We start from the raw sequence: 27,500 nt of genomic DNA, 5'->3' as shown, positions 1-27,500 counted from the left end.
AAGGAGAACGATTTTTCACTTAAATGCAAAACCCCAAGTGGAAATATGCGTTGTCGTTTTAAAGAAGAAGCTGCAGCATTACAAAAGGAACACAAATGTGTGAACATTTTTCTTCCCTTGTCTTGCAGTTGATCTACTTAGACGGGTCATTTTGACATCCCTACGAAAGGTATGAAACTCCTGCATCAAGGCAATTGCCTATGATTAAGGGATAATGTGAAAGGATGTTTAATCTTTTTTTCTAGCCCACCTAACACATGTTAATGACCATCAAGACTTTTTAACCTTTCTTGCTAAATGAAAGACAAGACTTTCTATTGTCTTCTAAAAAAATTACCTTATCCATTGTTCCTTATGCATTTGACTTGAAACACAAATGCATACACAAACACTAGAACAAAATATATAGTCTATCTGTTCATGCTACATGAATTTACTAACTAGTCAGAAATTATTTAGCTAGCAGTGATTTGTATTTTATTGAAAGAAAAATATATGTGCAAAATCAAATTACATACCTACTAAACATATGAAATATGTACCCAGTAGAGACAAAAACTGTTACAGCTGTATATCTGTTGTAAGAAATAATTTGGCATTTAATTATTTTTTCATTTCTAATTTTGACTACAAAATATTAATAGGAAATTAATGGAATGTGCTAGTTTACTAGGGGGGCTACAAAAAAAGGTATACTTAGTTTTTTTCATGTTTTGCACATATCCTCACTGTTGCTGACAGCTCCACTAATGTTGAATTCACTCTGTTGAATTCACCCCATTATGGAACAAGTTTATATAGGTTCACTTATTGTGTGATTACTGAACACGGTATGTATATGTAAAAGTTTAAATTATCATAAGTTTATGCCTGTGATTTAATTTCTAATACCTATCACAGATCCAATTGCTTTACATTTTTAAATGACTTACAGGAAAAAATACCTTGTAAGATTTGAAGAGATGAGATAAGAGGACAGTAGCTCAGACTGAACTTCTAGGAATCACTGTAAAACTGTTTCCCTAACAAATTTTGATATTAAATGCTTGCATTCTAAAAGATGGTAATGACTGGTTTTGGATGATGACTTATGAGGCACATTCAGCAACATGTAACAGGAAAAGATCAATTTTCCTTTATCAAATGCCAAAGAAGAAAGCTGAGGCTTTGGTCACTATGGAAATGGATTATGTAGTTAATCCATTAAAGGATTATGGAAAAGGAGAACTATTCCTGCACCACAGGAACACAGATATTAAAGATTAGTAGTAAACAATATGCTGTTGTACAAATATTTATTTCCTCAAGTAAGTCAGATGTTTAGCAGTGCTATTACAGCATTGGCATACTTTATGATTTCTTCTCCCTTCTTTTTAGAGAGAACATCCAGATTAAACAGAACATCCCCAAAAGCCCTCAGTTGCATTTTTTAATTATTTACATTCAGATTGGCTATGTTATTAATTGTACTGCCTTCTGGAGTAAGTGAAGCTGGGTAAGGCAGGTATAAACCTAATGATTGCTGTTTCATACACTTGGTTTCAAATGTCCCTAAGTTTTAGAAGTAGGACATTTTAAAGAGAACCACTCATTCAACTCCATACTGAAGGCGTAAGACTAATATTTTGAAAACCTCTAATTCAAAGACCTGTTATCTTTGCTTGACCTTATTTCCTGTCATTGGCAAGAAGTGAGTTGCTTCTATTCACTCTAATAGCCATATAGTATAACCCTTGCTGTGAACAACTGCTATTTATGCATCCCTTTGTAGAATGCTCCAATCTTGGGAAGTCATATGTCTGCCTCAGAAGGGTCATTTACAAACAGCCTCTTGTTTGACCTAAGGGATACATCACATTGCCTTGCCCTGTACTTTTTACCCTGTATACTGTACTTCCTTCCTCTCATGTTTAACACGGCACAGGTGGTTCTCTGGTTCAAAACCAGGTGTCTAAGTCTGAAGTCATCCGCAGAAATGTTTACCTTCTTATAATTTTTAGCTGGATTTCAGAAGTTATAAAAATGCAGTTATTTTTCTTTGAGGAGGAAAAACCTATTTATCATGGCTTCTTTCCATTTTGTAAAGAAAAGATTTTGGTGCCTTACCAGACGTATTTGTCATCTGACCAAATAGGAGCCCTAACCACATACTTACTCCCTTTTCCAGAAAATTATTAATGATAAGTCATTGATTAAAAAATATATAGGAACAAACAAGTACTAGGAGCCTGTATCTGAAGAATTTAGGAGTCTGTATCTGAAGAATTATAAACCTTTTCCACTATTAAAAGAATGGCCAATGTACAAATTACAGAAGGTATTTTACAAGATAGTCCAAGCATGAAAACTTTTTGAAGCCTCTCTGCTTTTCCATTATATTTTTTTCAATAGTATACAGATAGCTTTGTATAGGTAATTATATCTGCTTGAGGTCGTCCATAGGTGAAAAAGAGAAAATTCCTCTTCTCCTTTCTCTATTCTGTTTTGCTTCACAAAGATCTAGATCTCAAAAGAATGTAAAATCATAAAATGATACAGAAATGAAGGCATTAGTGTATACATGAAGGCATTAGTGTATACATCATCTCTATATAATTAGGAGAATATTAATATTTCTTGAAGCATGTTTTTCTGTTAGGACAGATCAGCTATGCCAGGTCCCTATTACAAAGATTTAATCAGTCAATAAATAAAGATTATATTTTGCACAACTGTAGTCACAAGAATTTTTTTCATCAGCTTTGAAAGAATTTCCTCATTTTGATTCTGAGTGAAGAAACCAACAGACAAAAAAAGCAAGTCAGACAAGCATTTAAAAAAAAATTATCCTGCTACTGCATTCTATCCCCACTGTTATGGGAGGAATTAGCAATCGAATATTGCACTGATGTACCACAAAGCTGCACCTGTTAACAATACCATCATCCATATTTGAAATGCATACATTTTGAATTTTTCCTGACAAGTTAAGGATAGTTTCGTAGGAAATTGTACAGAACTAACATATGAAGCTCAGCTCTAGCAGTGACAATTCATAGTAAATATATCAGAGTGGGTGAGATTTTATGATGGTTTGTTTTGAGAAAATAACAGAATTTCTGGGCACAGAAAAAGCCTGCAGCAGAGCACTTGATGCTATGCTTCATGAGTGGTTGTTAGTTAAGGTACAGAAGGTAGGAGTTGAGAGAGTTGTGAGGTAGATGAGAATTTTGCTAGGGGGAAGGTGCTGAAAGGAGGAATATTTGGTCAGAGGTGGTTAGAGGAGAAATTACTACTGTAATTTCTCAATGATCAGTTTTGTGACCATCTCGTTTCATAAGCCAACAAAAAGCCAGAGGGTCGTGGTGTCCAAAAGAGAATGATCAGAACAGCACACAAGAGAAACAGATGCTCTTGAAGACTACAGTAGCAAAAGTGGAATGAAAAGTAATATATAAGTACAAGTATATATTTAGCAACTAATAATGAGAATTTAAATTAGACTAAGGGTCTCATCAGCTGGAAACAACAGAAGGAAAAAAAAAAAAAAAGATCAGGAGGTACCTGATCATGGAAAGACTGAGTCGCCAATGTGATATGGCTGTGAAAAGCCAGAAGCGATCCTGGAATATATGAGGCGAGGCGTTTCCAGTGGAAACAGTAAAATACTCATAACACTGGAGAAGGTGTTGTTTGAGCCTCATCTGGAATACTGTTCACATTAGCCCACATTTTAAATTAATCTTTGTTCAAAATTGAATGACCAAAGAGAAGACTTGCTGCACTGACAGGATCCTGGAGAAGAGAATAAGAAGGCTCATGTGGTGCAAGAGAGTGAAGTCTGCTAGGATGGTTCTCTATAAATAAAAGAAAAAACAAATACTCAAAATGGGAAAAATCTTATTTAATTTAAAAACCAAATTAGTGCAAGAATAAATAGATATAATCTAGCTCTGAGCAATGGTTTTTTCTGGATTTCGAAGGTTTTAACTATTAGAAAAGTGACATTCAAGAAGAGTTTTCCATTAAGAATAGTGGAAGTGAAAAACAGATTTGTTTTTAAGACCAAGTTTGATACATTTTGAGAATGGGGTTTGTGACCAGATAGTAGTTACCTGCAACAGCAGAGTCAAAGAAGGTCTCTTCTAGTCCAGCACTATGATAACATATATCGCTTATGATAAGAAATACTAGCTCTGACATAAAAATTACCACATTTTTGCCAAAATAAAGTTATCTCTAAAATAACACCTGCAAGGTATTGACATACTAATATAGTTTCTCTCAAAATTAAAATCTAGAAACAACAGTTCTTTCTCTCCCCACTTCCTCCCACCACTTGCATCAGCAGATACTAAACTTGGCAAGAGCCACTTCACCAAGCAATAGTAATGGTAGGAATATATTATACAAAACATTGACCTGGTTATATTGAAAGTTTGGTATATCGTTACTTCCAAAAGAAAACATACCTTAGGATGTGGTGAAGTGTAGAAAGATCTTTTTACAGTCAGTGTGAATATTTTAGTTTCTAGGTTTTGTGGCACATGATGATATTATGCTAAGGAGTTGTTAGTCTGTAATGTATGACTTACTGCCCAGTCCTGCTGTTTTAACTCAGACCTATCACAACTCCTTTTCAGACAAGGCGATTCTTTTACATTAATTGTGCATTTGAGTAAGGAATGCAAAATTGGATCCCCATTTACTACATTGAAATAACATGAACAAACCAAATAGGGTATGAAAGAACAAGGAATTTATATTTTGCATTGATTCAGTCCATAACACAGCTGTTTTCCAGATTTAACCCTCATATTCCAAATTCTACTACTACTTGATAAATCACTCAAAAAGGTTTAGGTCTGTGAATATCTTTTATTCAATTCCTCTTTCCAGGTAGAGATAATAAAGTGGACAATGTTCACATTCAGGCACAGAAATATTGATAGCCCATTAGGAAATCTGAGCATTTCCGCAGTAAGCCACTGTTGCTGCTTCTTGCCTCACTCTTGTCAGTTTTAACTACTATTCCCAGGACCACAACGAGCAAATACGCTCCCCAGTGCATTGGTCTATACTGTCGTCATAGGAAACAAAGACTTGAGCCTTTGCAGTTAGGGTCCTTAGGAGCCTAGCTTTCATCCTTTGAAGTATTCTCCTCTCAAAAATCAAACTCACTCATCATTAGAAAGGTTGGGTGTTTGTTATCCAGTGCTAAGGTCGTAGATGGCAATGTAAGAAGCAGATAGAGTTGAACATATCAACTCCATGCTCATCTAGCCATCTCATCACCATGGTTGCCAAAATGACATCAGCAAACTCATCCTCAGCCTAATCAAGCTTTCTTCAAAAGACGTACAACTTTACAAAAAGCGTAGCCAAGTCCCTCCCTTTCAGACGAGCACCCCAATTCCCATGTTATAATCCTGCTTCCTGGCCAGACCAGTGAGTACTTATAATCTTGCTCTGGCACAATTGTTCCAGGCAAAGTCAAATTTCTCCCCCGGAGTTGAGCACTCCACCATGCTGCCGGAGGCTCTGTGCTTACGAATGCTTTCCCAGCAAGGGGGAGAAGCCTGTCACACAGCCAAGGTCTGACTTATGTTTCCTAAGTCTTGGACGGCAACTTTCATTAGTAGGCAATTAGATGAAAAGGAGACACCATTGCTATTTTCCCTCTTTCAGGTGACGTCCTGAGCATATCTAGTAGAAAAACAATGCATCTGGGGCCCTCAAGACCTGTAGATTATTGAGCACAAAGATGGGGCAGAAAATACCCTTTTAGACTCGTAGTCCATGCTTCAGATTCCTAGATGGTATGACAAAATTTTAAATAGTAACAAAATAAACAAGTATAGGCTCTTTATAGGACTCCTGAGTAAAGACTGGGTTGCTAAAGAAGTCCTGCAAGAAATTTTGGCTAGATACAGCCTGGCTTTTCAAATTCAAGTGTAGTTTTGCTATCAACTCAAATGAGGTTCTCTCCCATATTATACCTTTCTTTTCATGGTCCCTGTGTTAGACAATGACATCTTGACATTATATCATTATCAATTAACTTGATTTGACTGTTTTAGCAACTTCTTATATCACCGATTTAGAATAAAATATGTAACAGGGATTGTTTGGTTTTGTTGTTTTGAAAGAGTTGGGTATAATTCAGCAAAAAGGTAAAAATAATGCAGCAGCCTACAAATACTGACAAAAGCCCAGTTAGGATTCACTTCTGAATGTCCACCTAAAATTGCAACCCATCAGAAATAAAATTTTTCTTCCATAGTCTTCTATATACCAACATACATCTTTTATCTTTTTGGTAATTCAGCCAGTACCTGAATATATGAGAATTTAGATTTCTTAACATTTCTGTTTTTCCTGCTTTTTTCATATAGGCAGTTGGGTAGGGTACCGTGATTTTCAGTTGTAGCACATTAGACGGTGTGAACACAGTAGCTGTTACTGCCTTCACCTGAATGTTACCTATTCCTGAAGGATTCAGAAATGAAACAACTGGGTGCCAGTTTTTCTCAGTAGAACTAGGCAAGCTTTTGATCTCATTATGATCTCCAGAAGCTGCTCCTGAAAGTATACTGGATTTGAAAGCCCTCCAGAATTAATTTCCCTGCTTCTGAAGTGACATAGTTACCTCCTTAGCTTCAACTTGTTCTGCAAAGGCCTTCTGCGTGGTGGAGACACTGGGCAAGGACAGGCTAATGTGCAGAAGCTGGTCAGGAGAAAGCTGTAACACCATCTGTGTTCCTTAGCCTGCAATTCTCACACAGCTAATGTGTTTGGATGAATGACCTTGGCTTCTTGTAGAAACTGTCAGCCTGGGGAATAGAAGCCATACACTTTCCAATAACTTAGAAAATAACCACCCTCTCTGTGAGGGAAAGGGTTTGATGATCAAAAATGCTTCCCATGAATTTAGCACTGTTAAGTTATCAGGATGCTGAGCAGATACCATAGTCATATAAAACTGGAGGGAGTGTTTTGTACCTAATATTCCCCAAAGAAAAAAAAAAAAAACTGTCCTAAATGAAAAGAAATCCTTGACCAACCTCTCACATATCTGCAGGTCCAGGTAGAACACACCGTTTGTTTAATATGAGTATGAAATTCTTCTATCGAGTGCTCAGTCACCCATAATCCTGAACATATCAGTCTATGTCATAACTGGCACATACCAACCAGAATGTTAATCTGGAAAAAATATATGCCACAAATTACCCATAACATGCTGACATTTTTCCTTATCTCATTTGCACTTTCAATTGAAAACAATTATCCAGCTAAACTATTATTAATAGTGTTGCTCAAATACTGCATATATTACTGGTTGCAGAGAAGCTGTGAGAAAACATTCAGCCTTTTGTCTGAAAAACCTGACCCACTGATCACTTTCTGCTACCATAAAATGCTTCTGTTCTGGAATTACCAGCCAAAGTCAGACCCTGTGCCTCCACAGTTAGCAGGCAGAGCAGAGTCTCCCTCCATGGGGTGGAAAGAAGGGATATGTAATACTTCTTACACAGCTCCCCTTCCAACAAGCTGATAGTTTGTGTAAGCCTAGGCACCTTCCCTTCAATGAATCCCATCTATTACTCTTCTCACAATTTAATGGACAGCTGATATTGCTACCATAATTTTACATTCAAATTAAAATAAAATATGTGTAAACAAAGTTCTGTTTTGTTCTTTCTTTAATTTTTTTGTGAAGATGTATGTAAAAGACTAACAGAAATAAAAGTTTCGTCTTCCCCAAACCAAGTCAATGACTCCATTTCTCTGCCTGATGAGATGAAAAACTACACAAATCCAAGATGGGTGCTAGTGTCATTGCTCAATGCACTTCTGGAAGATGCTCAAAGTGACAAGCACAGCAAGAGAACTTACGTAGAACATAACCGATGAAAATCTATCACAGAAAATAAACAGAGGTCTGGACTCAAGCAGCTAACATGAAAGAGCTGTTGGTACAGGTTTGCCTACAACAGCATTTTGGGCACTGGCTTGGCCTGTACACACCAGCGCAACAGGCAATCTCTTCTTCCTAGTGCCAAGACATTCTGGTAACAACTTTGAACAGAGAAGAGTTAATGATCAGGGACATCTTAACAATGTTTAAGACATCATTTTACTCACATTACTGCATTGTACACCAATGATAATAATGCCCACCACCCAGTTACATGTCTTCATAGCTCTTACGCTTTCAAAGGAGAAAAAAAACTTTCTGCAGGGGCAGAGAGAGGTGAAGAGACATACCGAAGGTGACAAGTAAGGAATCAGCAATCCCAGGAAGGGAACTGAAGCCCCAGCTGAGTAGTCTGGGACCTACTCAGAATATGTGGAAACCTCTTTTCTCTGCGGTAAAGAATGGTGAAAAGGGCGCACACATTTGTCAATAGATAGTGCTGCACTCCATGTCAAAGTGGTGCTATAATTGGCATCCAGCAGCCTCCGCATAAGGCCACATGGTTAGAAGAAATTGCTAAATTATTTGACTTGTAAACCCAGTTTGAAATGCTAACTGCAGAGTATTTGTCTGAGTGATAAACTCTTTAAGGAGAAACCTTTGATCTCCAGTCAAGTAAAGACCCTTAAAAGTCCTGAAGTCTGGAGTAGCCAGCCCTAAAGACCTTTGTTTGCAGCCACCGCTGGAAGAGGGGGAGGGAAAAAGCATTTTGCACAGTGATTGCCCAGAAGTTTGGCTCTGCTTGTAAAGCTGGAAGGTGAAAGGCCGTGCAGCTCCCTTCCCTCCCCCCAACAAAAAAAGGTTACCCAGCTTTATGGTGTAAGGCAGTCCTTAACTTTAAACTAATGACTTGGGCTTAGCAAAGACGACTGTAATCTGCAAAAAAGGTTTATAGACAGTGAATTTTCTTGTTCATGAAAAAATATTTTTAAGATCAAATTTGAAGTGGCCCGTGGTATCCTTGAAGCACAGCATGTTGCAATACATTTCTGGTTTCTAGCACTGAAATGGGAAAGAGTTCAATCTGCATGCTAGTTCTGCTACAAACACTTATTCACTTTATCACCGAGTTCAGATCAACAGAGCCAAAGCTTGCAAGTGTGCTAACCATCATTCTTCAGCATCACTCAAACTAAAAGCAGCGGAGTGTTGGGCTGCCACTACAGTCCTCTCCACAGAGTAAGAGGACAGCTGAACCGTATGTGAACTCTCTCCTGCCACCGCACAGGCAACCTCTCGGGGAGACAGGCAGGGTTACTAACCTTTTCTGCCTCCTGAGTTTATTAATGGATAATATTCTTAATTTCCAAAATTCCTCGTGACAGAAGGAACTACAGTTAAAAAAAATCTACCAGAAATTGGTAAGGCCCAAGTGTCACTCCTCCTACTTCCTCCTGTGTCCTTTCACCACCGTCACCCCCTAGACAAAAGTTCACAGCTGACTAGCAATGTCTGTGAACAGCAGATCTTTTACTGCTAGCTTTAGCCTCTGCTGAGCTCCCAAATGGGATGGTGTTGCTTGATGGGGTCATCTGTTTACTTAAAACAGGACTGGGATCAAAAGTTCATTTTCATAGACCATTAAAGGACAATGATATGTTAACAACTTCAGCCACTGCTGAGTTGGGCTGGATGTGACTTGGAGGTGAATGACACCATATGCCAGCCACCCTGTTTCTTACAAGATTTATTTCAAGTACCTTCCCTATACCTCTCAGGGAACATGGAAACAGTCATCTTCCATATCAATCTAGAAGGTGTACCTGTAGGCAGTCTCTGACACATTATCTTCCCCTTAGAGGTCACTAGTGATTTATTACAGCATATTTACTGACATCCCACCAGCCACTTGGATTTGTTTCAATGAATCAGTAACACTCAATTTCTGACCAGCAAAATCTTACTCATCTTCCACTTTTTTGGTCACAAGGAAAACGCTGAGAGACTTGCTGCTTGTCGAGCATTAAATATTAAAGTCAGTACTTGAGATCCAGACAGAGGGTGAGGGAAAGAGAGAAAAAAATAATTAGAAAGGATGAAAATTTAAGTAATTTCCAAGTCTTCAGACAGCAGAACTGAAAAAGTGAGCAACAATTCACATTGCCTCCAACAGGCAGCCCCCTAAAAAGTGGAAGAAATATGAGAGTGAATGATTTTTGGTGTAAAAGCCTGAGTTATTTAGGCTTTTAAATTATTTGACAGTGTTTCTGCCAATTAACTGTAAAAGTTCCAGTCTGATCGAGAGTTAAGGCAAATTTCTACAGAAACACAAAGGAAGACTTCCTTAATCGAACAGGGACACTCAGAGCATGCAGCTGACTGACACATCTGCTGAAGGCCCAGCATCTGCCTGTAAAAAATGCATTTTCTCTTGGAAAAGTGTGATTTTTTTTTTTTCCTTTCTTCTCATGGCATGTTTAAACACTCAAGAGAAAGTAAGGGCCCAGGTCACCAAATCCCACCCTCCTCCACACAGCCACCCAGTGCACAGCTAACTCCAAGAAGACATGGAGCCCTGTCTGCAGCTTCAGCTGTCAGTCCTTCCCACGCAGGACAGGTCCTGCCCAGCTCTCCAAACCCCTCTCCAAAGCCAAAGCCTCAGGTCTTTAATGACATGTCTTAAGGCCTTTTCTCAACTCGAGGGTGTTTCTCCCTCTGTAGTATAGTGTGTTTTGACTACCCCATCAAATCCATTAGAAAATGCCAAGGAATGGTGTAGACCAGTGCCAGGCCCTTCTTCAACTGGAAGAAAATCAGAAAACTGGGAAGGGAGAAGTGGGAAACCCTTGTGCTCTGGGCAGCACCAGCACAGCTTAAGGGGCTTCTGCTACGGTCTGTAGATCACACAAGTGTCTGGTGGCACCCATTAACTGCTTTCAGCATAACAATGGCTCTTTCTCATCTCTGCCCATCCTCCCTGTCCCAGTTAAATGAGCTATTTCCCAGACAAATAAAGACTGGAGAGACTGCCTTCACGAGGGGTAGGAGACTGGGGAAGGGAATTCAGATGGGAGTGATGGGAGCCTGCTGACAGAGGTGGGGAGATGGGGCCACCCTGAGCACTGCTATGGGAGATGAGGGAAAAGGGAAAGCCTGCCAGTAGGAAAGCCTGGTACAGGGGAGAGAGGTGCAGAGAGCATGAGGGGACATGAAACCACATCTCTCCTCTGTCCAGGGATCTGCAGGAGGGAAGGGAAGCCACAGTGCAGGGGCAGATATTAGGGCTCAGGGACATGCAGGAGGTCAAAGGAGGACGGGAAAGGAGGAAGCTGACAGGGAGGTGGCCCGGGTGCCTGCACCAGCTCAGCCTACAGGAGCTGCAAAGTGCACAAGTGTTCAGTGAAACCAGCGGGCAAAGGGCTAGGTTTCTGCTCTCCTCGCTTACTGTTTTCTTAGCATATTTATGTCCTCTCCATCTGAAGAAGTTGAGCAGGCAGGAGGGCAGCCACACTGACCTTGTCCCAGGCTGGTGGCCTGACCCAGCTCCTGCCCCTTTTCTGCTTTGGCTGCAAGGACAGTGCATCTGATCCAGAAGCTTCTTCTGAAATCCTTGTGCTTCATCTAGCCTTTGGGAAAAACAAGCAAACAAGGATCAGCAGCCAGGTGGGACACACACTGTGGTTTAGAGGTAACAAGTCAAACTTCAATTCCACAGTGTATCTGTGTTTTTGCCTAGTGTAGGTAATGTGAAGATAAAAAATATTTTACATATTTCTACCTGACTTTATATAGCTAGATGTATAACCATATACATTTGTACAGCGTGGGTAAATATTTCTGTGTCTAACCTGACTGCAGACTTCATGCTCTCAGATAAAGCAAGCAGTCAGTTTTAAGGAATTCAGGAATACAAGATTGGTTTCTAATATCGCTATTGTATTTTTGCCACTTCTGCTGAAAACAACTGTTCCAAAACTACAGCCAGCCACAGTGATATAGCAGAGCCCAGAAGCAGGGCTTTGAGAAGTATGAAGTTCAGTATACGAAGAAAGAATAGCAAGACAAAGACTTACTTTGTTAAAAGACATTGGGCCAAATCTTTCTCTACAGCAGTGTTAATTATAAGAAAGCAATTATCAAAATAATTCAAAGAAAACCACTTTGAGTCTGCATCACTGTAAGCCAGCTCAAGTGTGATAGCTGTAAAGTAAAAAGCTTTGGGACCATCATTACTGGTGTATCTAACAGCTGTAACTCAACAGTGACCTCCTAAGCGTCTTTGCCAAGGCAGCCACCCTGGGGATTGAACCTACTATTTTCTCCTGTCAGAGGTTTGTTTACAACCCTGCTCTCCTCTTCCTGGGGGTAAAAAACAAACCTCTCTGTAAAGTGTGAGGTTGCACCTTTCTTGAAACAAGGCTGCTGGCCCTATGAAACTCTGAGTGGCAGGGGACAGGGGGAGAAAACCCTCCAGCACTGCACAGCTGCTTGCTCAGCTGGCTGAGCTGCATTAGGGGTGAGTCCTGCCAAGGAGACACATCTTAGGGCTCTCTTTTAACACAGAGGGTTCGCTGGGAAGCAGCTGTCAGCGAGAACACTGTAGCAATGGCACCTCTTTTGCCACCCAGAGGGCAGGGCTAGGACACATGGTGGCAGTCTGGCATGTTCAGAGAAGGTCTCTGGTTTAGTAAGGCCAACTGTGAGGTCTGCTCAGTTTTGTAGAAGATGAGATGTAATGTTGCATCCTGCCCAAATCTTTCACACCAATCCTCTCCCTCCTTGTGCCTTTTTTTAAACTCACCACTGTCCCACATTCGGAGTCAAACTACAGAGTAGGATCTTTCGGCGTGAAAGATAGCCTGACACTAAAAGTGCGGCCTCATGGGCCATTGCAATGAAAATCCTGTTTTAACAGAAATTGTTCATTGCCATCAATATACAGGAACTAGAAGATTAATGCACTGCTGTATTGTCACAACCCAGAGAGGGCAGAGAGCCTTGGGGAAGACAGTGAAAGCATATTTGGGAACATTTTGATCATAGACCTCCTCAAACGTAATTCTCTGCTGAAAGGATGAAGCTGATAGTGCTGCAATCACATTACTGGCAGGCGCTGACTCAGCCTTTCCCGGATATCTCCTTCCCAATCCAGCCGCTCCTTAACTCCCTATTACACATGTACTGATGCTTCTGTACGCAGGACAAGCTTGCTTGTACATGCGTCTCTGCTCACCCTTTCTGCAGGCTGCAGTAACAAGGAAGTTAGCTGAGGGCGTACTCAGAGGAAGAATGCTTGCAGGAGAGAGTTTGCAGCGCAGTTTCCCCCTTTTCTCTTCCAAGTGCACTCTCTTCAATATGCCCCTTCTTAACATTGCTGTGACTTTCTTCTCCCGTTCAAGCTGTAATACTGGTGCTGAATTTTGATGAGAAAAAACCAGGTGCAGCCAGTGGCATTTATTTATTTAGAGGTAAATGCAACATTTTGGTAAATATTTTGGAGTTACGGAGGGGAATGCTGTCAGCTGCTTCTCTCAATCCAGAATGAGTTCTTATATTTTTATGTGGTCAATTAAAGGCAATACTTGCCTTGAATCCACAACTGTATTTTTTCTTTTAGATATTCCAGACACTTTTGGTCTCACATTAAAGTTAATGTTAGCTCTTTATATAATTAATACAGTAGCCACAGGCACCAAAAAAAAAAGTTAATTTCTTAACTGTAGCTTTCCTCTTTTTATGTTTGCAATTTCAATTAACTGTTCTAAATAACTGACAACATGGAATATAAAACATTCCCGCAACAATGTAGGTCTAACAGCAATTACGTTGATTTACTCTGGACCATGTTAAGTTCAGGGAGTAGGATAAAGAGACAAGAGTTTAAAACTTCTTTCACACTGATGTAATAAATTCAGTACATTGCTTTAAAGTTAGGGCAAAATAGCTGGTAACTGAAAGTCAAAAAACCCCTTGTTTTGTTTTCCACTGTGATAGAAAACAATAGATTATGGGAAAGTTCTTCAGAAGGTGATCAGAGGAAAAGTTCACCAGCATCTATCATGGACTGTGTCTCTGTGGCCTGCTGGGATAGGAGGGAGGGACATAAAGGTGTCAGCAGTTGAACTGATACGGTAAATCACAGTAGGGCTAGTAAAGCGCAATGGCAGCCTAGTGTAAATGCCTTCAGACTTCTATTTCTTCTCCGAGGTTGTACTCGGGACATGTCCCCTCTTTGTGACCTTATCTCTGGGGCAGTGGGTTGTGCACTGGTCTCTCCTCTTTAGTTTACGAGGACTAATCCATTTGCAGGTTAATAAAAGGTGAAAAGAACAATCACCAAGGAGCCACCAAAATAAACAAGTAGTACCTTTGACTGCTTAAAGATTCTCGGTTTTCCTCATCAGCATGCTCAGCCCGTCTCCTCTCTCTCCTTCTAAATACTTTGATAATAAGTACATCTGTAAACAGTTGATTAAAAAGAAGTACTAGCAGTATGCAAAACCCAAGAACAATAAGATGATTCCACAAAAAGTGGATGGTTCCACTTTGCAGGCGTGTAACTTGTCTCTATAAAATGTACTTTTCTGTATACCTCCCTGTGGTTGAAATTTGCAATTTTTTCTAGAAATGCTGACTGACAATTAGTGCATTTCAGTGACCAGCGTGCTCTCAGTCCCAGTTAGAGGAAAGGTTCCCTCAGAAATGTCAAAAATCTGAGCCATTTCATTTCATACAATGAGCAAAAAGGTCACAACATGCCGTTACTTCAAGCAATCTGTTGATAAGATTAATGAACTTTTCTCTTTAACTGCTAGATTTATAATGCACGTGCTAGCTTGCTGCAGTGCTGTAGGCAGCATCATTAACATCAATAATGTATATTTAATATAACGACACCAAAGACCAAGAGAAGTCGGGACAAGAAGGATGACACTAGGGTGAAAATCACCTGTGTGTTATGCAGCCAGGGCTGTGGTGCGGTGCTGGAGTGGTGGGGCTGTTTGCCTTGCTGGTGGTTCCCCTTTGTTCCCACCCTATCTCCTTCCATTCTTGTCAAAGTTAAGGACAATTCACAAAAGAGGAGGCTATTGCTAGGTCAGGGAGCAGTTTCCCATTACTCTGTGGTCCCTAGGCTTCCAAGGGAAGCTTTGGAGAGAAGCAGGTTGTTTTATGAGTAGGTGTATGATGTAGACTTGTAAGTAAGAGGACAAAAACCCAACCCTATTCACGCAGGCTGGCACTACTATAGCTAGCAGGGCGCTATCCAGTCCCCTCCTTCCTTTCCCTTAGGATACAGACAGGTTGTTAATTCAGAGGGGCCTAGATATAAAATAAAGACTATTAGGTAAAGCATACCACAGCCCCTTGCTTCTTTCAGGCAATTAAGTCAGCAAGCCAAGAAAACTAAGACCTACCATCATTCCACTGCAAATTCAGATTTAATCCTGAAAAGTTTTTTGTTCTGCTGACGTTTTACACAGAAAAGCAGTATATTTCTGAGGTACAGATACATTAAGTTAATGTGGACCCTATACATCTAAAGCAGGAAAAAACCCAAAACTAAGTTGGTGCTCTTCCCTCATAATAGCGATTCGTGGAGGAAGCTATTTCATTTAAAGCAGCATTAACAAAGATGACAACACAACGTTGGCAGATGTGTGCCTGCGCACACCTCCTCCTTAAACTGTCTCAGCTATATCTAGACAGCCGCTCAGGACCCCGATCTCCCTATTGACACTGATATTTTCAGCTTCCAGCCACCTCAGAATGTTACTGACCTGCCTCCTACCTGAAAGAGTGCAAATGGGACTGCCTTTTGGTTGCTTTTATCTCTGGAGAGATCCTGTGAGGGGCCCTCAGCTCTGGAATTTATTCCCCTCTGCTCAAAAACAGCCGCCAACAATCTTTGACCTTCTGGGTAAGCTGCAAGGCCCAAATCCAAGGATTTGTTTCGGGAGAGGCATAAGAAAGGTTGGCATTTGTGGGTGTGGTAGGAAAGCATGTTGTCAATAGATGATTTAGTCCTCGGTTTATCATTTTCTCGTGTTGTGGCAGTTATCCTGTACAGCAGTGTTAACCCATGGAGACATAGGCTTTCCTAAATGGTCATAAATTGGGGGCGGGGGGGGGGGGGGAAATGCATTGAAATCAACCAGTGTATGAATGATTGTGTGTTTGTGAACAAAACGACCTGGCAAATAAATACGTCATAAGTCACTTTTGCCAAAATGATCCTTCTAGCCTTGCAGATCACACAAGTTCTGCGTGTGTCTCTGGGGCACTAACAGCATACACAAGTGAAACATCATTGTTGGGACCGCTGATAAAGGAACAAGTAACACTTTAATTAACTGAGAATACTTAGTATGTTGCCCTGCCTATGTTGCAAGTGAAAGGCGAGCTGTAAACACGTATTAAAACAGACTGTTACATCCTACTATCAAAGTTCTCTTGTCTGTCACCTTTTAAATATTTTAATCTGAGATTCTTTAAAAGCTGTCTCCGCTGCTCTTACTGTTTGAATATAAACAGATTTGTTAAATATTTTATTTCTAACCCACCCACGAAGTTACATTCATTTACATAACTTAATGAAGGCTGCATTATTCACTGAACTTCTCATATAACATTTTTCATAAGACATTATTAAACAAGTGAAGCAAGCCAGACTAGTAATGAGTCTTCTCTAAACTTGCTGCCAGTTATGTTTCCTTTCTCCTAATCTATCACTCTAATGGTTGCAACTAATAAACTTTTCGAATCTTTGCTGCTAATCTGTATATGTTTTGCATTGCATGCTGGATGTATAATTTGACAGAGAATTTACAATACAAACCACCTGGCAAACAAAACTCTCTGGATTAACAAATGCTATCCAAACCTACCCACTCTTTTTTGTTTTAATAGAGAAGACAACTACATGTAACATAGTACCTTTAAGCCATAAATAAAGTAACTAATTTGGGGCTGGAACATACCCTACTGAGCAGTGTGTCCCAAACACAAGATTTGTGACTGCCTTTTATAATTTCAAAAACATTGCCCAAAGTCAATAGATTGAAGTTTTGTTTACATGAATGTTCAGCAGAGACACAGCCTTGTATAGGAACCTACAGTCTTGCATAGGATCCTGTTAGACTGTTCTAGGAAAGATGGTATGTAACAATTTTAAGGTAAAGAAATTCTGCAGTGGGTTGCTTGCACTTGGGCTACTTAATCTGTATTTGGGACTAAGCCAAAAGTAGCTGGATTTTCAGGGACCCTAAGCAGTGCAGCTCCCTTTGAGACAGATAGCAAGTTTTGAGAATTTATACCTCTTAAAAATCAATTCTAATGCTTAAAAAAGAGAGAGATGGATCTAGGGGGTCTAATTTTATGCACATTAAACAACTGGGGCGTGTTCTTTCATCAGCATCCACCCTGAACACGTCTGCCAATGTGTAGAATTAACAAAACACAGCAGTGTTCCATTCTCAAAGGTGACTAGATGTAGATTTGTAAAAACAGTTTTAAAAACTTCCTATAGCACTTAGGAAAGTACCACTTGAAAGTCAAGGATGGAATATTTTACATGTTATTAAGTATTTTTCTTGGTACCTCTCCAAAGGTTATTCTAAATCACTGACCAGAATAAAATAAGAAAACATATGATAGATTGAAACGGAGTAGAAAGACAGACAACCTTTTTGTCAGCCTCTCATCTTGCAAGGTCCAGGAAAAGACTCCTGTAGTAAAGGCAAAAAATAAAATAAAATATTGGAAAAGTAAGTGCAAAACCTTAAGTATACAAGGCTTCAAATTATACTGTCCCTTCAACAGGTGCTTTTATGAACCACAAGAATAAAATCCTTTCCCAGCTCAACTGCTGAAAGCAACATGAAAGTAACACATCCTCATTTCACTAGGACAAAATAAATAAATCTGATCAAATTATCTTTAATCAATCAGTATTTTTTTATTTCCAATGAGTCTTCAGCATTCATTTGCACGTTTTTTTTCTTACTCATGTAATCATTACCAAAATTCACTATTACCTGTTCTGACCTTATCTGGAAACACTATTGCCTTTCAATCAGGAACTGATTTATCAAGTAGCATTCCTCAATGTCAATTTACACCCATGCCATTCTTTAATATCATTTTTATTCAAGAATGGATATAACTGTGTGTTGTTAAGAACCACACATTTAGCATTGCATAGATACTTCAGAAATTCTAAGCACCAGAAATGCTGCTGGCTGGCAGGAGCTATTATTCACATGGGTTTAAGAGAAGCATGGGTTTCAGTAACCCACCTTACCCTCAGAGAAGAACCAGCATGCTACGTATAAATCATGGCTTTTTACTCCAGGACCAAAGCACAGCACCTACTGAGTTGTGTGCATTTTTTTGGAGAGAGACTTAGTCAAAGATTTTTCTTTTAAATGACAGGTTAACTAAGAGGAGGAATATGAAATACCCCAAAAAGGCCCAATGACGAGAAGGGAGTGAGCGCTCCTCACCAAATCTGGCCCTTTAATGTATTTCAGCTTGTGAGCCTTGGAGCACCAGTCACTTACAGTAACACATGGTAACACTTGCAAAAGGAGAACTAGACCCTGGCTCTAGGAACTACCTGTTAGCAGCAGAGCAGGCTGAAGCGGCTGCTTCCTCTTCCCGCCTCCCCCCATCTCCACTGCAGCACCCCAGCACAAACAACGTCCACGCAGGGAGCTGGAGTGAGGACCTGGTCTACCCAAAAAACAATTAGTTTTTTGGTAGATAATTTTTCAGCAAGACTAGTTCCTGGATCCAGCATAACAAGAGAGGTAGGGGCTGGGGGTGAAGGAGCAGGTCAGCCCCTAAATAGCAGCCACAGTCTCAGCATGTGCCCACACCAGCCGCTGCTGAGCAGGCAAAGCTACATAATCATACCAGAGCTCACCTGAAACTGGTCTGCAGCCAGCATCTAAGCTGTCAAGATACAGCTGCATAGAGGAGATTAGCAGGGGTTGTAAAACCTGCTCAAGAAGTTGGGCAAATATTTTAGCAATTAACCCACACTGAGCTCCATATTACTGCAGCTACGCTACCATTTCTTGGGATAGCTTGTTTAAAGCTAGCTCCAAGATGCCTAAATTACACAGCAGTGACAGACTGTTTAACTACAGAGATAAATTATACAGGGGCAGTGCCTAACATAGGTTATGTTGTCATGATTTACAACAGCTAAGGATGTGCCCCCAGATGTTCAGACAAAATCAAATTAAGCATATAATTTTTTTCTCCAAACATAAAAGCCTTGCAAACTTGACTCAAAAATAAAAAAGGAAACAGAGAAATGCATGTTTAGATCTTAGATGTACACTGTGAGTGTTCATATTCTCCGTATTCTCCAGACAGCGCTTAGATTCCCATTCTTTATAGAAACAAAATATAAACTAAAATAATATGAAGACCATGCAAAAAGTTCCCACATATAAAAGACTTCAATTAAAAATAAACAAAACATTTAAAGAATATCAGCATCTATTTGGATTTGCAAATGTTGTAATGTTAAGGAAGAAAATGTTAACGAGGGATACCAAGACAAGAGTCTTGCTGTTCTCCAGACTTCAGATCACCTCCAAATCAGGATCAGGGTTTGCAATTTTCCGCTACTATATTGATGATAATAAAGGGGTCTTAAACTGAGATTATTCATAAAATCCCTGAAAAACATAATGGTACAAGAGGTTTTCATAGTAAAAATTATTTAAGATTTTAAACATTGCCAGGAAGACTCAGGCACAATCTAAAAAGAATATCTTCTGTATTTTAAGACTACAAAAAATTGAATATGAAAAAGTCTTGACAGTTACACTCATATATAGGTTGTATCTAAGGTCTTACATTAGAAGCTTATGTATTTAAAATGCTAGCTGGGAACACATCAAATGTGTTATAGAAACACTCCTTAAAAAAAAATCCAAGACCTCATAGATGCTATTAAACACCTGCAGCGATTTTGAGCAACTTCACTCCATCCTTAATTTTGACCTTGGGAGAACATAATGAAAAAGCGACTGTTTTCCAGAAGCAAACAAAAAATTAAATTAGTCTGTGTGGTGCTATAAGTGTTCATGACACTGAATTACATTGGTTTACTTTGTAGATGTTTATAGAGCCAGCCTATGTTGTTTGACTTTTGAGGGAAGACTAATAGGTGTAGTAATGGGGGGCGGGGGGAGCACAAAAACCCTTACAGTTAAGCCAAAACAGGGGTCATGCCCAGGGCATTTTATCTGCCCTGCTTACACACCCCCGGGGAATTGCATCTCAACAGTTGATTCCCTGTTAATCAATTCACATTAGTGCCTGCCTTTTAGTTTTCACTTTGCTGAATTCCAGGAAAGAAGCTCTTAAACCAAATGCATGCTCTCTCTCTGACCTAGTCAGAGCTGTCGCATTTCAAGAAGAAATTAGCAGATTTTATTTGCTCTACCAGCTGATAAGAGACACCTTCGTAAGTAAAGATTCATAGCCAGCAGACTCAACACAGAACAAGATCCAGTGGTCTGTTTACACAGGTCAGGAGTAATATGGGAGGACATTTATAGAATTTTTTTTTCCTCGACCTATTTTCTCTGGCTACAGAGAAAGACTCATGTTACACATTATTCTTCTGCTTCCCTTTACTTTCTTATTTACTATGGCTCAAGATTATATACTTGATAAGGAGACCTGTAGCACTTGCTATCGCTCCATACTGTTTTCAGTGAGCATGTATGTTTTTGCACTGCTCTTCCCACTTACAGGCTAAAACTTAAAACAATTCACACTTCACAAGTGAGAACCACTTTGGGTGTGGGAGGCAGGGAAGAATTATGAGCATAGAAATAGTGAATAGCTCATTCACAAAAGCAGATCTGACTTTACATCCAAACCCTTTAGACCCATTGGTTAAGCTGCTCTCTAGCATACAAGCAGATCTTCATGCAGAGGATCATCAAAAATAAACTTTATTATCAAACTTAAAATTCACACATTAAACATAAGATCTAGACACAAATAATACTGAAAACATTCTCAAACAATAACCATTTCAGGTAATTTGGATGAGTAGCTAGTTACCATTGTTTCAAATGCCTTTAAGAATATTTCTGAATGCATACACCATTGTGACATGTCTTCAAATGCTTAGCTGGCCAGCTTTCAATAAGATTTTTAAATAGGGGAGAACTTATTTCTATAGAAATAACATTATCTAATTATGAATCAGAGACTCATAATTGTAGTGCTTGGGGAAAAAATATCATAGCCTTTTGAAATATTTAGAAGACATAAATAACTATTGTACATTTACAAGTTTAAATATTTAAAGGCTTTCGTTACTATAAAAAGTTACTATGTACATATTAGATCCTATATAGAAATCCAGCCGGAGGCAAGCGTTGAGGTCTCAGATTTGGCCGCTGAAACCTATGAATTTGGTAGGCAGATTGTCCACAGGGTACACTATGGGGCCCGTTTTCATTGTAGGAGGTCCATTCAGCAGCTGCCAGTCACAGCTCCGAGCCAATTCCACTGTAAATATTTTCAGAAGGACTTTTGCAAACTCTTTGCCCACGCAGCTCCTCAAGCCCCCACCGAAAGGAATGAAACTGAACCTAGAGGAATCCTCCGGAGATGGAGACATGAAGCGATCTGGGTTAAATTCATCTTTGTTGGTAAAGAGATCTGCCACATCGTGGGTATCACAGATACTGTAAATAACATTCCAACCTTTAGGGATCTGGTAACCCTATCAAAAGAATAGAAAGGAGACATGAAGCGCCTTGCTGTGTTAAATAAGGTGAAGGGTCAGCACAGGACACGTGGGTGCACCCCACCTCCCCTCCTGGCTTCCTGCAGGTCACTCTAAGGCAGATAGGCTACATGAATGCACTAGTACTTTGCAGCTGCTCTGAGGAGTTGAGCCCAAGCCCCGCTTACATTTAGCTCAAGGGTCTTGAGTGCAATTCGAAATCCTCCAGGAACAGGCGGGCTCAGCCTGAGGGTCTCTTTGATGACACAGCCCGTGTACTTCAGCTGCTCCAAGACCTCCATGTCCAGCTGCTTCTCTTGGTTGGGACTGCACAGTAACCCCTAGAAAGGAAGATGCTGCCATGACATTTATGGAGCAGGCGGCCAGGGCTCCTGGCACTGCAAAGCAGCCGCCCCTCAGCGAGTGGTGTTTTCCTGCCACTCCCTAAAAGTAGGGCACCATCTGGGTCGAGGGGAACCCTGTCTGGGACACCTCTCCTGGAGGTACCTTCCCACTGTCCCCTCCTGTGAAATGGCTGTGGGGAAGACACACACCTTCACCTGCAGCTCTTTCCTCACTTTCTGCAGGACATCATGGTGGAGCCCTAGGAAGGCGATCAGTGAAGTGGCAGCACTAGCAGTGGTTTCATGGCCCCCAAACAGCAGCTCTGTGGCAGACTCCTTCAGCTCCTTACACAGAGGACAGATGAGGGATAAAAGAGGCCTTGAACACAGTATCTCAATCAGGCCCACTCTACCACCACAACGCTGTACATCACTCCCAGACTGGAGCAGACACCCAGGGGCCAGGACAGGGGTGGTACTTATGCTCCCTGTGGACATGGCTCCCCATCCAACAGCCTGCTTGCAGCCTCTGCAACCCAGTGCACTACACAAGCTGGTTTATTTCATGGGGAGAGGGAGCACCTCCTGATCTCTCCTTTTGGCCCCAAAAGATAAGTGTACTGCTGACAGAGGGGCTGGGGGAAAGGGACGGATCTGGCCCTGGGGAACCTCACCTGCATGTTGAGCTGCTCCCCGTTGCCCTGTGTGTGCTCCATCAGCAGCTGCAGCGCATCCTTGTAGCCGCCCTCGGGCTCCTTGCGGGCCATCTTGGCGCGGATGTTCTCCTCGATCTTGGCGTGGATGATGTTGCGCGCCCGCAAGCCCTGACCGAGCAGCAGGGAGAGCAAAGTGGGACTTAGGCCGTACTGCCATCCCTCCCATCCATTCCCCGCTGCCCTGGCTGCAGGGGCCCCCCTCTCCTCCCGGCCCACTGGGAGCCTTACCCGGTACAGCCCGCTGAAGGGCACATCGATGGGGAGGGAGAAGAGGTTGCGGATCATCTCCTCGAAGGCCTCCACCAGCTGCTGCTCGCCGTCGGGGCTGGCCTGGCGGGGCTGGAAGCCCAGTAGGATCCTCATGGCAATGCGAAACATGAGGCGCTTCACCTCGGGGTACACCAGCAGGCAGGGCCCGGCGGCACCCAGCCACCGCGCCAGGCAGGCGCTCACCTCCTCCTGGATGACGGGCACGTAGTGCTGCAGGGCGTCCCGGGAGAAGGCCCGCATGATCACCTGCCCGGGGGACGAGGAGGAGGAGGAGGAGGAGGAGGAGGAGGAAGGGGACACAGGCTCAGCCGCCGCGCCCGCGTCGGCCGCACCCGCTCCCCGCCCGCCGTCGGGGCCGTACCTTTTTGCGGTGCTTGTGCTGCCCGTTGTGGAGGTTGGAGAGGCAGCCCGAGCCCAGGATGGTGCGCACCGAGGCGGGCCACTGCACGGAGACGAGCCGGTGCTCGCCCAGCAGGATGTGCCGCACGTTCTCGGCGCCCATCACCCGCACCGTGGGCCGCCCGAAGAGGTGAGTCTTGTAGATGAAGCCGTATTTCCTGCGCTTCATCTGCAGGAATTTCCGCCTCTGGACAGAAGAGGGGGGGAAATAATAAATTTTAAAAAGGAGGAGAGGAAGGGGCAGGGAGAGCGGCTCTTTCCCACCTGGGCACGGGAGCCCGGCGAAGCTGCTGCTCATCCCCCTCCCCTGCAGCCAGAGGAGGAGCCGGGGCGCTTCTCCGCTCCCCGCGGCATCGCCTCGCCTTACCTGCAGCACCATCTGCAGCGTCTCCCCGAAGAAGGGGAGCCCCATGGTGCCCGGGGGCAGCGGGAGCGGGCAGCTGGGGTCGCGGCCGCTCACGCAGTACAGGTCCCAGAGCTTGACGGCGGCCAGAAAGAGTAGCAGGGGCAGCAGGAAGGTGCACAGGGCGCTGGCGACCAGGGCGGAGAAGCCCATGGCTGGGGAGCGAGTCCCGTCCAGCCCGGCCCCCCGGGAGCTCCGAGTGCGCGGGCCGGGCTCGCCGCGGGCCGCCTTTTATACCCTTCCCAGGTTGCTGCCCACCCTACCTTGGTCCGATAAATTAGTTCACCCAAAGTTCATCTTTAATTGCGGATTGCGGCCTGGCTCCTCCCCCCGAAATCTTTAACTATTTGCTTTGCGCGGCGCATCCCGCCCGCCGCAAACAGCCGCCGGGGAAGGAAAGGTGCTGCCGGGCGCGGCGGCAGCGGCTCCGGGCTCGCTCCCCGCTGCACCGCGCTCAGCGAGCGGGCTGCGGGACGCCGCCGACAGCTGACAGCCGGGGGCCGGCCGCCTCCTTGGATTTATCGCCGATGCTCGTTAAAGACCAGCAGGTTGCGCCGAGAAATGTCCCGCTCCGGCACCCGGGGGCCCGGCTGCCCCGAGACACCTACCCCCGGGGGCGCTCCCCGGCCCGGGCCGATGCGCTCTGCAAGCTGCGGAGCTCCTTCGCCCGCCCGCTGCTGTCGCCGGCCGGGAACGGCGAGCCAGCGGCCGGAGCCGGGAGAAACCGGGCCGGTGCTGGGGGCCGGGCGGGGCGGGCCGTCCCCCGTGCTGGGGGAGCCCGGTGGCCCGCCGGGCAGAGCCGCAGCTGTGCCGCCGCATCGGCGGAGGAGCCTCCGCTGTCCTCTGGTTCACCTCGAAAGGCCCGGCTTGTATTTCTGCCGGCAGCGGAGGAAGGAGCCGCGGGCAGCAGTCCGTCGCAGCCTCCCGACGCAGGTTCAAGCGCGGGTCACCGAGGGAAAGGGAGGCGAGCGCGGAAAGGAAACACCAAACCCGCCGTGCCCGGCTCGCCTCCCCGGGATCCGCTGCCTGCCCTCGCCCGGGGCTCGCGGGCATCCCGGGGCCGTCGGGGCTGCCGCGGCTGGGAAGAGGCGCTCGGCACCGGCCGGGCCACCCCGCCTGCGGCCGCGGCGCGGAGGGGCTCCCTCCCGGAGCCGGCGGGCAGGCACCGGGGGCTGCTCTCTGAAAAGGAGCGGCGGCTCCGGCCAGGAGGAGCGCGGCGGAACCGGAGCGGCCGGCGGGGCTGCGGCGAGGCTGCGCTGGCTGGGGCTGCCGCTGGGTCCCGGCGCAGGAGCCGCCGTCCGGGGGACGCGGCCGCGGGGGAAGGGGCGCCCGGCGCGGACCGCGGCTGCGGAGCCGCGGAGCGAGGGACGGGGCCGCGGAGCGCTCAGCTGGGCACGGCTGCTACCAATAAACTATCGCGCTTGCTGTTTTTTCTTTTTCTTTCCGTTTTTTTCCCCTTCCCTCCCTGTTACTTTTGCTTTCTTGCTCCCATACAAGCTCAGTAAACGCTGGAAGTTGTGTATGTGTTTGTGTAGGGGAGGGGGAGATGTCACTTCTAATTATTATTTTTCTGACAATTAACGCATCACATGGGACCCGCCCTCCTCTTACGATGCCTTGCGGGAGCGGGGCTGCCCGCCTCCGCAGCTCCTTGCCCAAGAGGGACACCCTCGCGGGGGGGGGGGGTGTACTTCCTCGTCCCCGGCGGCGCGCAGCCCCTCGGGGTACGGCGCAGCTCCGCCGGGCCCGGCCGGTGCTGGCCGGGAGCGGCGGCCGCGCCCTGACCCGGCGCTCTCCCCTTGCCGGGCGCTGACCTGCTTGTGACCTACAACACGGACCGTGACATCTGCGTGAACCCGGCCGGCAACCGCGCCAAGTTCACTGTCTATCAAAATAACGAGATACGGTGGCCTGAGCACCGATAATTGCCACAGGAAGGCTTTATTATCTCCCCAGCTGTGTATTCCCCAGCCATCGGCTCGAAAAGAATCAAATGGTAAAGAGTGAAAGGGATAATTAAAAACATCTTGGAAGGGGGTCAAGAAATTAACAGCCTAATATGAACAAACTTTGATTACAAGTAACAATTATTACACTTCATTTGTAAATGCTTGTGTTTATCTGCAAACAAAATCAGTTTCAAGTTGTTTTTTTTTTAACTAGATTCATGTTACATTTTTCAGCGGGTGGCTACGGGGCTCGTTAGCACTCGGGGTAATTTTTAAGTGTGCTACTGGAGGAGCCCTGGCCCTCCCGCACCCGGTGCTGGGCACTGCAGGACCAGCCCTGCCCGCAGCCCTGCCCGCAGCCCTGCCCACAGCGGGAGGCTGCGGCGCCCGCGGGTCACAGCCACGCCAGCAGCTCCTGCTAATTAAAGTTAGTCATTGCCACTTGCAGCCACCACCTACTGATTTCACCTCTGATAGCCAGAAAGATTCACCTTTCAGGACAAGGTCAGGAGGGGCAGAGGCTCTGGTTCACTACGGGGTCGACCTGCCAACAGCACTTAACTCAGTCCTGCAGTTCAACCTCTTCCAGATTTGACCTGTCACATTTGGGAGCCACATTTCTGCCCCAGGTAGCATTGTGCTCGCTGCACAGCCCTCTGACAGCTCACGGCAGCGCACGCCCGGCTGCAGTGCCCCAGCCCAGATATGCAAGGCAGACTGGCCAGGGCAAAGCCATTTGTAGCCTGGCATTGAAGCAGGATGATGACAGAGATTCAGGGGACAGAGGAGTTCCCCAGAGCCTTTCCAAAGGGTCCTCGTGCCACATTTCTGCCTCACAGATCAAGCTGCTGCTGGTTCTTCACACAGAACACACTGTGCCACCAGGCCCAGGATGCTCTGGAGGGACAAAGCGGATGGTTTCCCCACTGCTTCTACGCAGGACACCTAACAGTGGGGAGCAGAGATGAAGCTGAAAGGAGCTTATAAGCACATTACAGTGGAGCAAGGACCTGGGCCCAGCTCTGTTCTCAGTACACAAGCAACAGGACTCACTTCATTTTACATGGGATAGAAATTGGTGTCTCAGCGAGGCAGGTGGTACTCAAAAGCCACCTAAAAAGGTGCCCTCAGCACCCAGGCGTAGCCCCAGGTACCACCCCCTGGATGGACCCACAGAGCTGCTGGTGCTTTCCCGGGCAGAGCTAGGCTGTAAGAGGTGACATGGTCAGTCTGGCCTGCCAGCCACCATGGAGCCTGTGTCACCTTGCAAATGCCCCCTCTGCAATGTGAACAGCATCATCAGGAACAGGGGACTTTCTACCACAAATCAGACATATTCAGAAATGTCTGTTTTCCAAATGTTTATTTCCCAAAGCCCCCTCCCCTGCTTCAGTCCGATCCCTTGGTCAGGCTGCGGCTGGGGAGTGCAACCTGCGGGGACCCCAGAGAGGGGCTTCATGGCAGACCCCGAGCAGCAGCATGGTGCTTAGGCACAACATACACAGCTACTACTACTAGGTGAATGAGACATGTCATCTTTGTGCCGGCTCTAATGGGAAGTGCAGGAATGAGATTAAATATTTACAATAAAAACCACTTTACACCCTATTATTCTAGCTACAGCTGATGCCGTGGATTGGGCAGGCCTGGCTTGTGTTTTCCTGCAGAGCCCCCCCCATCTTCCCTCTTTTTACATCTAAAAAGCTACAGTGTGTGGGATGTTCATCCTGCCTCTCCTATAACACACCCACAGG

General features: G+C 44.3%; 1 protein-coding gene across 1 annotated transcript; it reads right to left on the bottom strand.

Moving 5' to 3' along the window:
- Window positions 1-20,857: 20,857 nt before the first annotated feature.
- LOC127017826 (cytochrome P450 26A1) lies at window positions 20,858-23,950 on the bottom strand. Its single transcript, XM_050899116.1, has 7 exons — window positions 23,762-23,950; window positions 23,357-23,581; window positions 22,954-23,241; window positions 22,684-22,833; window positions 22,220-22,354; window positions 21,854-22,006; window positions 20,858-21,662 (listed from the first exon to the last, which is right to left on the bottom strand). The coding sequence occupies exons 1-7, from the start codon at window positions 23,948-23,950 to the stop codon at window positions 21,321-21,323; spliced, it is 1,482 nt and encodes a 493-aa protein (XP_050755073.1). The 3' UTR covers window positions 20,858-21,320.
- Window positions 23,951-27,500: the final 3,550 nt, after the last annotated feature.

Source organism: Gymnogyps californianus, chromosome 6 (assembly GCF_018139145.2).
Source record: "Gymnogyps californianus isolate 813 chromosome 6, ASM1813914v2, whole genome shotgun sequence".
Taxonomy (NCBI): Eukaryota; Metazoa; Chordata; class Aves; order Accipitriformes; family Cathartidae; genus Gymnogyps; species Gymnogyps californianus.
The sequence above is the reverse complement of the archived record's forward strand: the minus strand, read 5'-3'. Positions and strand labels throughout refer to the sequence as shown.